This window comes from Macadamia integrifolia, chromosome 4, assembly GCF_013358625.1.
Source record: "Macadamia integrifolia cultivar HAES 741 chromosome 4, SCU_Mint_v3, whole genome shotgun sequence".
Lineage (NCBI taxonomy): Eukaryota > Viridiplantae > Streptophyta > Magnoliopsida > Proteales > Proteaceae > Macadamia > Macadamia integrifolia.
The window spans coordinates 23,900,737-23,919,649 of NC_056560.1; the positions used below are offsets into that span (position 1 = coordinate 23,900,737).

At 36.6% G+C, this 18,913-nt stretch overlaps 1 protein-coding gene across 1 annotated transcript in view; it reads left to right on the top strand.

Annotated features, from left to right (window-relative positions):
• Window positions 1-4,202: 4,202 nt before the first annotated feature.
• LOC122076742 overlaps window positions 4,203-18,913 on the top strand; it is a 33,853-nt gene continuing 19,142 nt past the window's right edge. Inside the window, exons 1-7 of the mRNA XM_042642240.1 lie at window positions 4,203-4,367; window positions 10,050-10,208; window positions 10,303-10,530; window positions 17,127-17,213; window positions 17,876-17,965; window positions 18,042-18,168; window positions 18,340-18,440. Coding sequence (XP_042498174.1) covers window positions 10,134-10,208; window positions 10,303-10,530; window positions 17,127-17,213; window positions 17,876-17,965; window positions 18,042-18,168; window positions 18,340-18,440 — 708 coding nt within the window. The 5' untranslated portion in view covers window positions 4,203-4,367; window positions 10,050-10,133. The remainder of the gene's footprint in view (window positions 4,368-10,049; window positions 10,209-10,302; window positions 10,531-17,126; window positions 17,214-17,875; window positions 17,966-18,041; window positions 18,169-18,339; window positions 18,441-18,913) is intronic.

An 18,913-nucleotide genomic window follows, 5' to 3' on the forward strand; every position in this document is an offset into this window, starting at 1 on the left:
CCCCCCCCCCCCCCCCTTTCTTTTTTAACTTCATTTGGACAAGTGTTTTTGGGGTCAACTTGATCCAACCATATTGAGATGGAGCAAAAGATTACTTGACATTATTGCCTTTTTCTCTCCTATCTGAAAATTTTACAAGAGAAAAGGTTTCTGTGGAGAGAGAGAGATTTACAAATTAGTGAATAAAAAAAATGTAAAGGTATAATTTAATATCAAAAGTAACAGAATTATAAGAAAATTTTACATCAAAATAACTGAAAAATAATATTATATGTCCACATTGAATTATCAGTCACATTTATAATTTATTTATATATATTAAATAAAAAGTTAAAATATTATTATCACTAGGGTCAATCACTTTTCTAAATCTTTCAAGAACCTATTATGTTAGGGTGTAAGTTTGGCCTTGACAACCCGAATCCTTCTTGACCCCGAACAAGGCCTGGGCTAAGAATTTTGACTCTAAGAGCGGTTTAGGGTTGAAAAACACTGACCTTGGGTCAGGGTTGAAAAACACTGGGCAAGGCTTGGGTTGAGACCTAGGCCTAACCCAACCCGACTCTGATTTTAACCATGATTTATATAATATAATTTTAGGGTTGTAATGCACTTTCTTTTATTCAAAATATATATATATATATATTATGGTTAAGTTTATTGAACAACTATTATTGGTTCATAATTTTAATTGTGTATTGATCATCTGATTTATTAGGTTTTTTTTTTTTTTTTTTTTTTTTTTTTTTTTTTAAAATGTCATAAACAAATGTGGCATCATTAAATTGACATGAGAAGGTATTATAAACATAGATTTTCTTCTCCAAATATATAATTAACTTGAAAATAATTGAGACATTTCTAATTGGATTATTGATATTACATTTCATAACCTATCAATTCAATAGTAAGAAATATGAAAAAGGTCATGTAATTTTTTTAACTCAAATATTTATATTTCAAAGGATAGCAAAAGATTAGGGGTAATTTATAGATGTATGGCAAATGACAAAGTCCATTTAACCTAGTGATACCATAAAAGAGTTGCATAAACTTCAATTATAATTTTTTATTTTCTTCTCAAAATCTTTATATTTCACTGAATGAAAATAAGGGTAATTCTTAAATGAAAAAAAATATAAGGACAATGTTGTAATTTGATATTAGTGCCAAAAGTGGTCTAGACAATCCACCCTATTTGGGTCATGTGGAAACCAACTATTGACTGGGAAAGACCCCACTTTAGATGACCATCCCATTATATAAACTCTCAATGTTAAGAAATTTACCCTTCTAATTCTAATTATTATTAGTAGGCTAAAGTTCTTAGAGTTGAATGTTCAACAAAAAAATGATCGACCAATATTTTAGGTTTTACATTTCCATTTTGATTAAGTGTGGGACAAAGGGGTGTCAATCATCCAATAGTGGAGGGGAAAGTCATATAAACAAATTTTCCCAGAACTTAGGCGAGCACTTAATTAAGACAGACAACCACCACCACTACGCTAAGAGGCGCTTCTCATATCTCCACATAAGGAAAATTAGATTGCACCGAGGGATTAATTGATGTTGAAAAAATGTGTCTACAAAATTTAATTCCCAACAAACTATCACATGGGAGATATTAGGTACACACCCTAAGAATTACATACTTTCAATCAAAAGTCAAAAGTTTCTAGAATGTATTTTTGGGATTCAAACTTTTTTTTTTTTTGGTAGAGGGATTCAACCATGTCATGGTATCCTCAACGTTAGGGAATTTTTCCATGGCAACCTTTTTTTTCCCCAAAAATCGTATCCAAGATTCCAAGTTAATCCAACGAATCATATTATGAAAACTCCTATTAATGATTAATTAAAAAGGGGCAGATCTCATTTTATTATTATTTTGTGGGGGCAGGGGGGATGGGGATGAATAATAAAGTATTAAGGTGGACCTCATTTTTGGACTGCTTATTGAACCATTCTCTAAATTCTTGATAACACATTTATAATTACAATACTTAAACAAATTAATCGATAAGATATTACTGAAACAAATCAAAATACAATTCACTTTATTTGACTATAAAAAAATTAATTTTTTAATATTATTATTAGTAATAATAAGAATTCGAAATTTTTTTTGTGATCAATCTTTTGCTATCACAATCATATGATCTTTTTTTTTTCTTAAAAATTATAACTACCTCAAGTTATTAACAGAAAATCTTCTACACCACACACAAATTCACTTTTTGATCTCCTTACTTCTACTGTTTTCGTCACTGATGCAATATATAGGTACCCTAAAAATCGTAATCCCCACAAAATTATAGTTTTACCTTTATACATATGATAAACATAAAATTGATCCAACTAAAAGTCTACGAGCCCATTTTTGTTGCTTTTTTGTTAACGACGGGTATCTAGGCCTTCGGCCTAACTAGCCCCGCAGGTCCATACTGACTCGACAACTGCATGGACTGGGTCATATCAGGGTTGAATGAGAACCATTCAACTTTCACTATAAGCAGTGAAAAGCACTAACACCCCATGTGAGTGGCCCAATACGTGCTTAGTGGCAGTCGAACTTAAGAAGTACAAGCCCCATAATAATTCAGTTGACTCCACAAAATAAAAGACACAACCCACCATAGCTATTGTATTAGGATTTCTAGTTCACCCCCTCTTGCACTATATCCGAAGATCAACACTTTTGATATCATTTCCAGAGGTGTTGTGAGAAGGCACACTCAAGAAATATAATGAATCTAAATGATAGCAACTAATATATTGAGTGTCTCCATTAGAAAAAAAAGATTGCCATTCTAGAGAGAACTGAGAGACTTCATCAAAATTTTCTCTATTCACGTCCTAAACAGAATGGATGGAGAAATAACTTGATAGAGTTGGTCTCCAAGTCCAAACATTATCCAGCTTCTGATCTATTAACATCATTAGCTTCAACATGTGGTACGCCCTTTACGTTGCTATTTTACCCATAAGAAAATGAAGCCTAAAATATTTTCTTTAGTTTTTAATATAGAATAACTTATAAATTCTATCACAATATTATTTATGGACAAATAAACGCTCCCTGGTCACATGGCTGCTGCATTAATCAATGACAAGATAGGTGAATTCATCGTCCAACATGTGGGTCAATGGGCAAGGCAATCTTTTTACGCCCGGCTATGCCTGGGCATAGAGAGTACGACCATAAAATGTTCTTTTTCTATTGTTTGTTATTTAAAGTGAAATAATTTATAATTAAATATTTAGAGTCTTATATAGGAAATTGACCTACATTTCTCATTAGTCATTTTACCGCATTTTATGAAACATGGTATCAAATGGATGTAGTTATTATCTAAACTCAATTTATATTAAATAAAAAGTCACTTTCTCACCTAATAATTATGACTCTTAAATTAAGACATCTTTTTCCAAAATAAAAGCACATGGTTTTATAAAACCTTAGTCTAACCTTAAGGTCTTTTAACTCATCTCAGGCCTAATCCAATTATAGGCTAGACTCGGATATCTGCTTACACCCAAACACAATTGGGCACATAAAAACCACTACACTATAAGTCTATAATTATTATAATTTTTTTTTATTTTGAGGAGTGGAAAATACATTTCAATTGTCTTAGAGAGAATTTCATTTGCCAATGTTTGTTTATTTATTTATTTTTATGTAACTTGTTAAAACTTGTTGGCATTCAAAATTTATAGACATATCATTCACAAGTGGCTTGTGTTTACCGTTTCCACTCTAAAGAAGATGGAACCCCACAGAAGAAACAAGGTTGATAACAAAGGGATCTATTTCAGGTAAAACTTTAGGATTAATAGTTTTTCACTGAATTTCTTAAGATATATAATGAATAAGACCGCACATGCGGGCATCCTGCATTGAATGAATAATGGCATTTTCGTAATTCTAAAGTGTCGGAACTTGACTGATGACTGGTTCTTTTTTTGAATTATTGACTTTTCCAAATAAAAATGCAAAAAGCTTGTCTGGAGTATGGCTAACTTTAAGCATCGCCTTTCAAAATATTAACGGTCACGATTCTTTCCTTTACCCACATCCAACGTTCAGATCCCTTCCCGCGAACTTACGCGATGAACTGAAAATTATTTATTTTTAATTTTTTGTTTTCAAAGTTTATTTTTTAATATATATATATATATATATATTTTTTTTTTTTTTTGGATTTTCTTCTTGAGCCTTAGTCGCAAGACTCGCAACTAGCAAGGAAGCTTCTTCTTATTTGATATTTTCAAAGGCATAGAATCTGCTTGTTCTTGGAGGATTTATTTATTTAGTTTTCAATCTTCAATTGAAACTTAGCGACGAAGTTTCTGAGTTTCAGGTGACATTTTCATTTCATTTTAGTTTTTTGAAGGCATTGTCATTGAATGATAAAGAGTTTGTTTGCGGGTTTTAGTTTCTTGTTGTTGAGGTTGTTAGATTGGTTTAATTGATGCAGATTTTGCTTATTTTTTATGTGATTTCTCTCTCCTTTTGATGCCGTACTTCCTGTTCTTGGTTTCGTTTCAATTGATTGCAGAATTGGTTTCTTTTGATCCTTTTTGTTTTGATGTTAAGCATGTATTTTCTTGGCATTGCTAATTTTAGTAGTGAAATTCATGTTGTTTCCGTTTTATTATTTATTTAATTATTGCCCAATGCTCATTGATTTTTGATAGACATTTGGAAGTCCTTCAGACGGTGAGGATCCTTTTTTTTGTAACAATTACTTCTGAAGTGCAATTCTTTCTGTTCTCCTAATATAGATTTTTGTTGCATTCAGAGTTTGTTATATTTCTAATCAAATAAGGCTTACATGATGGTAGCTGTTAGCTTTCTTCAGATATTTAGCCATAAGCTGTTGACAAATCAACAAAATGCAACTGGGTCAAGAGCTTTCTACAAATTATATTTTTCCCCTTAAGTCATTAATTGTTCACAGAATTAGTGGATAGCTACCAGGTTTGAGATTCATTGAAATGGTTATCCTACTAGAAATAGTTTAAAGATAAAATGCCACTATATCAAATTGAAAAGGCAGAAAAACAAATCTACTGGTGCTTTTAACATATCTTGGCCGATTTTAAATTTCCCATGTTTGAAGTTATCTGAGAACAGTGATGATTTGTTATGTTCTGTTGATTCATTTGAGAATATTTTACAGAAAGTGTTTTAAAAGTATAAGGAAATTGTATAGGCTTAAAGATCCGGAAGTTTCTGTACTGTAATTAAATAAAATTAATTGGAAACAACTTCCACTGTGCTTTTCTGATGTTGTCTTCCAAAAAAAAAAAAAGAAGTGGTAGTATCTTGTCAATGATACTGCTATGATACATGGGGTTTCCCAATCCATCATTTGGATGGATTTTTTCCCACTGAACCATGCTCAAATATGCTTCCTTGTCCTGCCAAAAAAACAGACGAAATGGCAAAGAAATAGAATATAAGAATATAAGTTTTATACATAAAGATTGATTTTCCAGGATTTTGTTTTACCCTGTTGAAACAACTTGAGCCTTAAGGAATGTCTTAATAAAGTAACAACATTTCTCAGTTTTAGCTACAGAAAGACGAATTAAAATCCTTCTCCTATGGTTGCTTCTTGCCTCATATGGTTGACTTCCAATTCTTGAAGTTCTTTAAGAGCCTTAAGGACTATGGGGCCAGGGCTCTAGCATGGCTTAGGATTTAACTGGTTCATGAAGTTCCCAGTAGCAATGTAGGATATGAATGAACTATGAGGTTCCCATGCTCCTATTCTGTCAAGATCCCTCCTAAAATTGCTATCACTTCAATCATGTTAAAACATACTCCTTTGCATTTTCCATTATCAGGACAGAAACCCTCACCTTGATATGTCTGCAAAGATTGAAGGAAAAGGTGGTGAGTTTTTTCTTTCCTTATTTTTTTGGGGGGTGTGCATTTGTGTGAATCCAATGCCTTAGAATGTTTCTCTCTGGCAACAACTAACACCAATTAGTCCTGTTGTAGATTTATGTACTGATTAAAGAGAAAATTAGGTATAACAGGATTGTCTTCTAGAAAATTTCTCCTTGCTAAGAGCTGGTTTGACATTTTAGATATAATTTAACCAGTCCTCAAAGCATGGGAAATTTAGGAATAAAAGATGGTCTTCTAAATGCTTGTCTCAGCCAACTTTTTTAGATCACTTGGCATCCATGTTATTTCCTCATGCTATTGATGAATCTTCCTTTTGGGCTCTCTGGCAAGCAAGTAAAAATGATGATCCAAGGAATCTTTTATTTAGAATCTGGACACAGATTATTCAACAACAACAAGAAGATTCGAAAACTTATCCCAACTTAATGGGGTTGGTTAAATGGAGATTCCAAGCAAGGACAAGCAAGGATCCATGCAAAAAGATTGACGGGTTATGGCTAATTACAATAAGTGCCGGCTGTCAACTTGACGCACCACTACAAATCAGCCACAGGCATATAACGACAGATTATTAAATAATGCTAAGGTAGTCCAAAATTGGAAGTCTATCCCAGAGATTCTGTAAGCGATAAAATTTGGGAATGTTTCAGGGGATATCATCAATGGAGTCCTGGATTATGAGAATTGTGGGTCTTAACTTGATTTACATCAAGTGAAAAGAGAATTGACCTCTTGCTGATGGCTTTCAAACAACTTGATCTGTTGATAAATAAGAGAAGATCTATTAATAGCAGATGATGGCCTGGGTGACCAGCTCGCAGCACCCGAAACCCGTGGGACAAGATATGGTACCAAGTAGTACACAATAACAGAAAGAGGAGCAGAATTGGCTGATCTGTTTATTTCTTTTACCAGGAAAGGGCCTACATGATCTGTGTACAAAAACTCCCTACCCGCTTCAGTCCTAACCTATTCACAGGACCAGGATTGGCTGATCTGTTTTATCTCTTTTACCAGGATATCTACTTATTTGCTTACTCCTACTACTTGAATTTTGCCTATAGCCAAGATTTTTCTGATGAGAATACTGAAAGGAATCAATCTTGTATTGCATAAAATCCAGTCAGTAAACTAAGACTTCTAAGTTTCTGGGTTTGGTCCAGCTGATGTTTAACTCTTCAAGGACCTGCCATAACTCCAGTGTGAAAATGCAATTCAAAAGGAAATGATTTTCAAAATCAACTGTTGAAGGCTGTTCTGAAGACAGTGCCCTTTCGATATGAGATGGTCAATGGTCAATGGTCAAATTATATATGACAGGAAGTCCAGAAAAGAAACTGAACTTTGGTGGGAACCGACTAAATGGATTAGGAAATGAGGCCGACTAATGTAGGGATGGATTTGACAACCAAACCAAACCCAAGACTGCAGGAAAGTTAAACCAAAGAACAACGAATAACCACCCAATAGTAGACAGCAACAACAATCCAACTTAAACCAGTCAACAGTCCTTGAAAAAACCAGAATTATCAGATCCAGAATCTGGAATTTCACGTAGCAGAGTTTGCAGTAATAAATAGAATTTTAGCAATAGAAATAGAGTACTGAATAAGGTCCAATTAGAATCAAAACCTTATAGGAATAGAGAACCAAGTCAGAACTTGATTCTGACAGCAGGTTCTGAGATCTGGCAGTAATTTCTGGAACTTTAGTAGAGTATTATTAAGAAACTAATAACAAATCTAATTACTGATTAGAAGGTCCATTTCAGTGGAGAATAAAAACAGCAGTCACTTCAACACAGATTAAAGAAAACAGAAATCAATTCTGGGCAGAGAACACTATCGGCCAGAATTGAAGAAAATTTAGAACCAGACAAACCCTGGTCTGATCAGCACCAAACTTGGATCGAGTCCTCTGGTTGATCCTAACAATCGACCAGAATCATAAGGCCATTGGGTGGCCAGAACTCCCAACAGAATAGGTCAACATAATAGGGAAGAACAGAGATTCAGAACCCAGAAAAATTCTGCAGAATGGCTCAGTTACTTACCTGTTCTGCTGGAAAAGATAATCTAATAAAGAAAACCAGAAAATAATAGCAATCCACTCGGACTTCTCGCCGCAGAGTGTCGATTGGATCAAACACCAATCCCTAGGCCTTGATCAAACACAAGGCAATTCTTCATGAAGAAGACAATAGCAACAACCATTAATTTTTTTTATCAAAATCATTCTAGGCTTTTAGGAGCTTCCTCTTCTTTATTTATAATGTTAATGGGGGAGGGAATCACAAAATAGAAGGTTCCTCAAAAAGGAAACCAAATATTCTCCTAATACAATAGTTACTAAAAACTGAAATTAGAAACTAACTGAAATTAGAAGCTAGTTGAAAAAGGAAACTAACTACTAATGACTTGACTCAATTAATAACTTGACTCCTAAAGAAACAAATATAATTCAAATCAAGCCCAACTAAAAAGGAAACTAATGAAAATGGAAACTAACTAGTAATCCCGTACTCAATCTTAGAGCCCCCCTTTTAGACCCATAAAAGTGGTCTATTACATTCAAAACACATGGGATCAATGGCCTAACATGTATGGAACCCAACCCTAGGCTTATTCCTAATAAAACAAGCCTATTTTGGTAATTAATCTGCATCACCGACTTAAAGTAAGTTTCACCATGATGTCCTGACACTTCCAGTCTCCACATCCTTCTAATTTTTCCCCCCATCATGAATTGTTACACCCAAGCAATGATGAGAGATTGGCAATTTGACTTATTTTCCAGCTACTGAGATTCTTTCATGTCACTGAGGTCCAGGATGTGGCAAAATCAATTACCATGGGGTAAAATGTTACCAGGGCATCCTGTGGACAGAAGCTTGAACAGCTCGAGAAGAGTATGGTAAAAGGATGATTGGAGAAAAGAATATTTAATTTCCACAACAATATTGAGAAAAAAGGCTATAATATGTATATATATTTTAAGATCCCTTTATCTCAGGTATTTCACACGCATGATCCTGGCCATCCATTTTCCAACTACCTTAATGCCCTACAGGTTGCCAGTACTGAGCCATATTCTGCATTATTTTTCAAGATCCCAATACCATGGGTTGAGTTCAACTGAGAGGTTTCTCAATTGAATATCAACCATAACTGGCATTAATAAGTTATCTCAACAAACTCTCTTTCTCTTCCTAAATCTCCACAGCCATTTGGCTTGGAGGGCTGTGTTGAAATATCTAGACAACTTACACTTTTTTTTTTTCTTTACACACCTGCCAGGAATGTTCTTCCAGATGCCCATAGGAAAATCCCGCTGAAGTTTTTCAATTCCATCTGCAACCAAACAGGGATGGTGAAAAGGGAAAATGGGAATGTCCCAGCTCATAGAGATTTTCTTTATTTTTTTTGGGGGGGAGGTGGGGTGGGGAGTATTGGGATACTGTATCAATTACAAATATCATCTTTTCTTAAATTGAAAGTTAATATGCTGTTGTAGCTGATCAAAAACAGAAAAGAGGGAAAGAAATGGGAATACTCACCATAGCTGCTTTTCTTATGGTTAACCTGCTTCTTCCATAAATATTCAATTTTAAAGTTGTGATCTTCCTCCCCACAATCTTCTCTAAAATAGGATCCCAAACTGACTTCTGTCTATGGGACACTCCACAAAGGGGCCCCATTGTCATGTTCGAATTTTGATTCTTGGCCATGTCTTTAGTAACACAGTGTGCATAATCCTGCAATACTATGGAAGTTCTTTGAAACACAATTACTTTCTTAGACACAAAGAATGCAATTTTCATTTCACAGACACCGACATTTACTACTACTAATTTCGTATGTATTAAACTGACAATGAATAACTCTGGATGGATTTACTTGGAATAAGTCTGAGTTGTTGTTGTTGTGGATTTGCTTTTTATTTTCTCATTTGTGGCTTGTGTTTTATTCCTTGGAATGGACTACTATCTTCCATGACCATTGTTTTGTGTTAATTATTATGAACGTCAGAGACTTGGGTATATGTTGAGTAGTTTCTCAATTGCTGTGCTTGTATCTTCCTTGCTGACCGTATTAATTTTGGTTTCATGACCCCTTGAGAGCAGAATTTCAATCACTGTTGCTGAAGACTTCATAGAAAATAGCATTACTCTTAGGTGCTCCTGCTCCCTGCAACCTTGATAACTGGGATGGGATGGGGAAACACCTGCAAAAGGCGCGTGAAAGTATTCACGCTTGCTTTGATAATCTACTTCGACTATAAGGTTTGTTTCTTTCACTTGATGATTTATAATATGGATTTTGGGCTTCCTATTTTAGGGGGAAAATATGACCCTCCTTTTTTTTTTTCCCCCAAAGGCTTTACAGCAGAGGGAGAAGTGGATTAACAAATCTAAAAGAGCTTTCTTATGGGAAAGAGCTCATGAGCGCAACGCTAAGCGAGTACTCAATCTGATACTACAGTTAGAAGGTCTGTGGGTAAAACTTGGTCAGTACCTATCTACACGTGCAGATGTACTTCCTGAGGCCTATATATTCCTCCTCAAGCAGCTACAAGACTCCCTTCCCCCACGCCCTTTGCAAGAGGTGATTCCTAATAGATTCTGAACTAAGAATTAATTAATGAAAGTTAAGCATGTTATATTCAGCATACCATATGTACAAATCTAGTTATATTTACCTGCTTATGGATATGCTGATACTTGGTAGTGCACTATTTGTTGTTTAAGTTCATATTTTTGTTTCTTCCAAGTCCCAAGTGATTGAACCTCTCTTAGAGTAGTTGAAATCTTGAGGTTGGAAGAGAACAAAGGAACAAGAGAGGAGATGTGCATGGAAGGTTAAGGAAGAGGAAGGGGAAGAAGAGAAGCTGTGGTAGAATGTTATGTATATGAGAATAGACTCTGACACACCTATATTGTTTTACTAACATGATATAAGGAATTACATACACCTACCTAAGGAGGTAAAAGGTTAAAAAAAAAAGGGAAAAATACAATATAAGACAACAGGATAATAAACCAATTCCCAAAGTACCCCATTACATAAACTCTAACACTCCCCCTCAAGGAAGATTAATGTCATACATTCCTAGCTTGTACAAAAGGATACTGAATTGGTGGGAGATGAGGCATTTGGTGAAGATGTCTGCTAATTATCACCTGTTTTCATAAAAGGAGTGGAAATGTAACCAGAGTGTATCTTCTACTTGATGAAATGTCAGTCTACTTCAGTGTGCTTTCTTCTGTCATGTTGTATAGGATTGTGACCAATACTTATAATAGCATTGTTATCACATAGAGCCGCATAGGTGCCTCAGTGTCAAACATCAACTCCTGAACCAACCGTCTCAACCATAGGAGTTCACATACTTTATGAGCCATTTTCCTAAACTCTTCCTTTGCACATGATCAAGCCACACTAGGCTGTTTTTGCTCCTCCAAGTGATCAGATTACCACCCACAAATGTGCAATAGTCCAAAGTAAACCATCTGCCAGAAATGGATCCAGCCCAATTGGAATTAGTGTAACCTTCTATCCTCAAGTGGTTATGCTTGGCATATGATAGTCCTTTCCCCCGTTTGGACTTCAAGTATTTGAGGATACGGTATACGATATCCAAGTATCCACTCTTGAGGCATACATAAACCGGCTCACCACTTCAACTGCATAGGTGAGGTTTGGGCGAGTCAGAGAGATAATTCAGCTTCCCAACTAATCTCTGGTATTACCCTATATCAATAAGGGAAGGACTGCAGTCTTCTCCTAGCTTGTGATTTTGCTCAATAGGATATAGTTTGCTGGTTTTAACCTAACATTCCTACTTCTTTCAACAAGTCAAGCACAAATTTTCTTTGACATATTTATTTCCTTCTTAGATCTTGAATACTTCCATCCCTAAGAAAATCTTTGAAGTTCCTAGATATTTAATCTCAAATTGTTGGGCTAAGTAGGTCTTCAGCCTTGCTATTTTAATCCTATCATATCCAGTCACCACAATGTTGTCAACATAGACAATTAGGGTTATGATGGCGCCATTACCTCGTTGGGTAAATAAGATGTGGTCAACTTGACTTCAGGAATACCCATTCTTCAAAATAACCTATATGAACCTCTCGAACCTAGCCTTTGGGGACTATTTGAGACCATATAATGCTTTTATGAGGAGACACTTTCCCTTTAGTTGAAGGGAACTTGAAGCCAAGTGGAGTTTTCATGTACACTTCCTCTTGTAAGTCACTATAGAGGAAATCATTAAGATCCAACTGATACAATGGCCAGTCTTTATTAGCCATCAATGATAAGAGAACTCTTATTGAATTGTGCTTAGCTATAAAAGCAAATTTTTCCTGATAGTCAAGCCCATACACCTAACTATAACCTTTGCCCACCAACCTGGCTTTATCTCTCAAGTCTCAGTAGTACCATCTGATCGGTCCTTGATTGTGTAGACCCATCTGCGTCCAACTTGAACTCTCCCCATGGGAAGATCAACCAAGTTCCAACTTCCAAGTATAGTTCTTATCAAGTGCCATCATTTCCTCAAACATGGCTTGCTTCCACTTTGGGTCAGACATGGCCTTTGTGACATTCTTGGGAATGGAAACAGGGGAAAGGGCAACAGTAAAAGCAACACTTGTAAGAGAGAGCATAATAGGAAACAAACTGGGTTATATGATTAGTGCCAACTCTATTTCCTTTTGAATAACAATAGGAAGGTCTAATTTAGAAGGAAGAGAAGGAATGTTACCTGACTGAGGAAGGTGAATCTTAGGATGCAGATCCAAAGAGGACTCTTGGCAGGTCTTCTTTCAGCTTCTTTTTTGTACACAAGTAACTCCTACTCATTACCATAACCAATACCCGAATGATCACCTTCTTTATGTTTCCCAGTATCAAGCATAATAGGAGGAATGGGAAAGGGTGGAAGAAAAGGGGTGACATCAACAACCTTTTCACTCCCTATTCTCCCCCTGAAGAGGATGCTGATGACAAGCAAAGAAAGGCACAGACTTAAGGAAGGTGACATCTTGGAAAAAAGTCGCCTTTGGGAAGAAAGATGGTAGCATTTATAGCCTTTGGTAGGGAGAATATCCAAGAAAGAGGCATTTAAGAGCCTTGGGGTCAAGTTTAGTTCGAGAAGATTTATTAACATGGACATAACAAATACACCCAACACCTGGGGGGGGGGGGAAAGAGAAAGTCGGAACCTGAGGGGACAAGGTTTCCAAAGATGTTTTTGAAAAAGAGTTTTGTGGGCATGCGGTTGATTAAGAAAGTAGCAATAAGGAGGGCATCATACCAAAAGTCTTAGGGACATGCATGCCAAATAAAAGACTCCTAGGTACTTCTATTAAATGATGGTTTTTCCTCTTAATTGCTCAATTTTGTTGGGGTATGTCAACAAACATACATGGTTCACATTGAAAAACATGGGAAGAAAATAAATGAGGTAACTACTTTCTCATAACAATAAAAGAAGGATGGCCTAAACGTTGATGCCAAAGCATCACATAGTCCACAATATAGCTAGAAAGCCTATAACTACATTCACACACATAAGACTGAGCAATGGGCAAAAAAGGTGGGGGAGGTTTAAGAATATAAGAAGTCTAGCTGAGATAAGGATGTTAAGAAGGGTGTGTGGGAAAAGTAGGAAGGATAAAGTAAGAAAGAGCATATTAGAGCTGATTTGGGAGTTGCCCGGATTAACAACAAGCTCCGTGAATGCCGATTGAGGTGGTATGCCCATGTTCAAAGAAGGCCTGAGGACGCCCCTATAAGGAGGAGTGACTTAATTCATATTGAAGGAGCTAAGAGAGCTATAAGCAGGCCTTAAATGACCATAGGCGAAGTGGTGAGGAATGACATGCATAGTCTCGGTCTTGTCCCAAGTATGACCTTGGATAGAGCCTATTGGAGGGCAAGGATCAACCCACACAAGTCAGGAGAATGCACCTCTTTCCTCTTACTCTCATATTTCATCCTTTCATTTCTTCCCTCCCCTAACTTTGTGTGGACTTTTTTCTTGCTTCGTTGCATTTTTTGATCTATGTTGACCCCATTAAGTTGGGATAAAGCTAAGTTTGTTGTTGTTTTAGGTTTGAGAAGACATAGCCCTTTGTCCTCACGTCTACCTTAATCTTCTTTGTCACCAAATTCTGAAAAAGACAGTGAGAAGGAAAAAAAATTGACCCAACAATTCGAAGATTTTGTTAAATAACTCATAGATAAAATATTAGTGGCAAAGTTGGGGACATGAAGAACTAAGTCAAGGGAAACAGAAGAAGATATGAATACTGCCCTTACCAGAGATGGAGGAAAGGGAGTTATCAACTACCCTAATCTTATCCTTACTAGAACAACTGGAGTAGGAATCATAATTTTAGGATGCAATAGTCATGTGGTTAGTGGCACCAAAATTATTAATCCAAGATGGAGTCATGGAAGGAGCAGATATGGAAACTGACAAAGTTGAAGTCGAAGTGTCTGGTTTTGTAGGTGGAGAAGAGAGCTGCCCAACTTGACATAACTCTACGAAAGATTACAGTATCCTCCTTGGTGAGGAAACTGTGGTGAATGCCCCATAGGGTCAGTCTCAGCCATCACAATATGTGTTCTAGCACCACCTCTTCTTCCACTATCTAGATTAGGAGGATGGCCATGAAGTACCTAGCTCCTCTCTCTAGTGTGCCCATGTTTCCTGTAGTGATCACATTGGAGTCTATCTCTATCATCTAGGTGGCCTATGGCCTCTGTCTTTGCCATGCCAATTTCTGTGGTAGCTAAAAGAAAGAAGGGGAAGATACATGTTCCATGGCCACTCTCTGAGTCTCCTCACTCTACAAGTAGCTAACGTCTCTTCTAAGTATGGAAGAGAAGACCAACCTAAGATTTGTATTTGGATTGGCTCATACTCCAGGTTCAGGCCTCTAGCTAGAATAAGAACACATTCCTTCTCAACTGTTTGGTAAACTTTAGCTTCATCTTCTAGATTGGATAGTTAGAGGTCCCTATAATGATCATACTCTTTCCAGAGACTAATGAAAATATTATAATACTCATAAATGGCCCTATCTCACTACTTCATTGTAATGACCTTCTAAAGAAGTTGATAAACCTTATCATTGTAATAACCTTGTGAAGTTGATAAAACCTTAGTCGAGTCACCTACTTGGTCAAAAGTTTTGGAAACACTATCTCAAATATCATTGGCAGTCTCCTTTCTCAAACCTCCTCTCAATCTCAGGTTTCATTGAGAAGATCAGCCAAGCATGCCAGTGGAGTTCTCATTCTGCCATTTTGGATACTTGGATTTGGAGCTTGAATGGTGACTATACCATCCCAAGTTTTCCCTACTCTATAGGGAAAGCTTCATTGAATGTGCCAGTTCACTTAGTTGGTGTTGTCCTACTTCACAATGGAAATCTGGGTATTTGGGTTCTCACAGGCCATATGAGTGGGTTGAGCACTACTTGAAGGACTGGCTGAAAATTCTGCAGGTCCATTGACCTCGGACATGTTGTAAAAATACACAAAGTGGGGAGTACAAAAAAAACTACTTGGCCTTTATCCCAACTGAATGGGGTCGGTTACATGCATCCAATCAAAGACATATATGGAAAGTAAAAGGGAGAGGAATACAACATAACAAATCAGTAAAAACTCGCATAAATGGGGTCGGCTACATGGATTCTTTCCCTCCAAAGTGGGAAGTACATACTCTACCCAAATCCACCTTCCCAGTACTTGAAAAAAATTCCAGTAAGGAAAGCATGCATGCCACTCGAAGAAATCCAGCTCAAATACACTCTTCAAGTAGAACTATTATCACATAACACTTCAAGAGGCCCAAAAAACATACCTCATCAACCCAAGGTTGCTGAAATCCACCGTGGATAGCATTACACAAGCAGAAAGCTGGGAAAAAAACAGGGTGTGCTACCTTGAAAACAAAAAAGAATGAGTTGTGAGGCCATGGTCCTTTTCTCCAAGAACCGAGGCATAGCTAACAAGTCTTCCCCATAATTGAGGTTTCTGTTGAACCTTACATTCTCTAATGGATCCAATGATCCTAGGTGAGCTTCACAAGGATATTGTTCAGGTATGATCTAGTCAAACTTAGAAAATATGGAGTTTGAAATGGCTTGTGCTTATGGTTGTGCTCTGCACCATAGATGTTGTTTGCAGATCTGATTATTGATATTCTTTTTTGTGTTTGAATGCTAGCAATAGCTGTCATGGCGCAAAGGAAACCTAGGTGGTGGCCATGCGTCTTGTCACCTAGGAAACTAAGCATTCATATACCAAGTGGGATCTAGATATAAAATCTGATATTTCTTTCCTTTAAAATGTAATTTTAAGGGGGATTTATATTACAAACGCTAATCTCTAAGGCTCAAGTTGTTAAGTGAGGGCTACACCAATGTATATCAACACCACCCACATGGGCAGGCCTCTCTGCATGTGACAGGCTCTCATGTGGAAACACCATCACGTGGCACTGAGGGAGAATGTGTCAAGGAACCCCATTGCACTTCCCAGGGGTCGAACACTTGACCTACCTGGTCTGACATCATGTTGTAACCTCTTATTCCAAAGGCTCAAACTGTTAAGGAAGTGCAATAACAATGTATATCAGCAGTTTGTGTAAAATGATTTTTTTTTTCTTTTTCTTTTGAATATCAGGTGGCAATTTATAATTAAAATATATCTTCTTTAAAGTTATAATTTAACAAACAGAACACATTTGGTCTTCTTCTTCTTCCTCTTGATGTCAACGGTAGAAGAAGTGGTGTTGTAGCGTGAGTTCCTGGTGGGTACCTCCCTCCTTCTCCTCCTTCTACCATGATGGTGGTGGGTGGTGGTGGCAATGGCTGCTGCTGCAACCTGTCCAGTGGTAGTGGCAGCTGCTACTGCTTCTTCTCATAATTTTCTTCTTATTTCCCATTCTTTATGTTTTTCTCCCCATTTTTCCTCTTTTCAATGTTATCCCCCCTTTCCCACATTTTTCCCTTTCTTTTCCCCCAATTTTCTGCCTGGGCACGTTGACAACCATGATGCATTCTATGGAGTTATCTTGATGAAATACTTGAGAGATTAGAATCCTTCAATTTGATATTATAAAAACTGACTTAATGCCTTGATCTAATGGGCTATTTAATTATCTGCTGTTGGCACAGGTTTGCCAGACTATAGAGAAAGAGCTGGGGAAACCCATGGATGATATCTTCTCATATTTTTCCAAAACACCTCTTGCAACTGCATCAGTAAGAATTCCTTGCTGTGAACTTGAAAAGAAAAAATATATATGTGCACTTGGCTCAGGATGTACTGTTGTCTGTAACTGACCTGGTGCAGTTAACATGGCAGGAAGATAGCTATGGACAATCTTGAAAGATAGATATGGATAGTCTTGATGATCTTTCCATCACATTCTTTTCATGTTCCTAAAAGAAATTATAAAAATATAAATGTCTTGGGAATTTTAAATATATAATTGAATTATCTGTTTCACTCTTTTTAAATACATTTTAATTTGGGATGGTGGGGAGAGCCCTGAGACTTTTTTCCCATCCCAGACAGTTCCACATGCTGGTCATTGTCCCAATCACTGTAAAAATAGGGGACGACAGGGCTCACTGTCTGGTGTCTTCAGAATCATTGATGGCATTCAGGACGTCCCTTAAAAACTGGGATCTGTGTGGAGAAATTCTGCAGGAATAAAGTCTAGACTGTGTAGGGTGGTCCAATCAGGTGAGTTTTGAAGCAAAGAGATTTCCTAGAGGGGACCTCTATTGGTGGCCCTGAGACTCTGATGCACATATGGAACATAATTGGTTTTTGTCATAAACTAAGTATTCTTCATTGATTATTATGATGAGGTTACATAATTAAAATATTACACGTTCCTATTTGCTACATGTTGCAGATAGCACAAGTTCACCGTGCAACTCTGAGTAATGGGCAGGAGGTGGTCGTTAAAATTCAACACGAGGGGATCAAGACAGTCATATTAGAGGTTATTAGTGCTTTAACTGGATGTGTTTTGTGAAAAAAGTACTTAGTGATGACTACATTTCTATATGCTATTGCAGGACTTAAAAGATGCGAAGTCAATAGTAGACTGGATAGCCTGGGCTGAACCACAGTATAACTTCAACCCAATTATTGATGAGTGGTGTAAGGAAATGCCTAAAGAACTGGACTTTAACCATGAAGCTGGTAAATAGATCTTGCCATCTTGGAATTTATTCTATCCTTTTTTATTTTAAAAGAGTTCTGTCCGATCCACATAATGTATTTACTTGATAGTCTTAGTTTTGATACATTTTCTTGGATGTATTACCATCTGTGATTTCATCATATGGTTAATTTCATTTTTTTTTCCTGTAGAAAATACAAGAACAGTCTCCAGAAACTTAGGCTGTAAAAGCAGACAAGATGGTTCTACTTCTGAAAATCACACAGATGTATTGATTCCGGAAGTTATTCAGGTATTTTTCTTTCACACTTTGTCCTAATTTTTCTTTCGAATATGAAAAGTATGAAGTAGTACCTGTTGGTAAACTGTACATTCAAGGAAAGGGACCAAACATTTTGATGAATTTCAATTAGGCTTTCCCTGGTTACAAGTAAAGTGAAATTAAAACAAGACGCAGAATAGAAACCTTTTTATTCACAAATGTGTAACTAACGTAGAAATTTACTAAGAATGATAAATCAACTTTTCAAATAGATTCCTTAGCGCTTTGCCATATTTTTCTAATCTAAGTAATTTGGTTGAAAGTGTGACAATTTAGTTACTGTATTTAGTTAGTTCTGAGTTAGTTATACAATTATTGTTGGTAATGATTAGAAAAGTACTATTACACCAACACCCCACCTGCACATGCAAGCCCAAAATCACGCGTCTCTGCACATGACACCATAATGTGGCAACAAGGGGATTTCCAACATATGGTCTGAA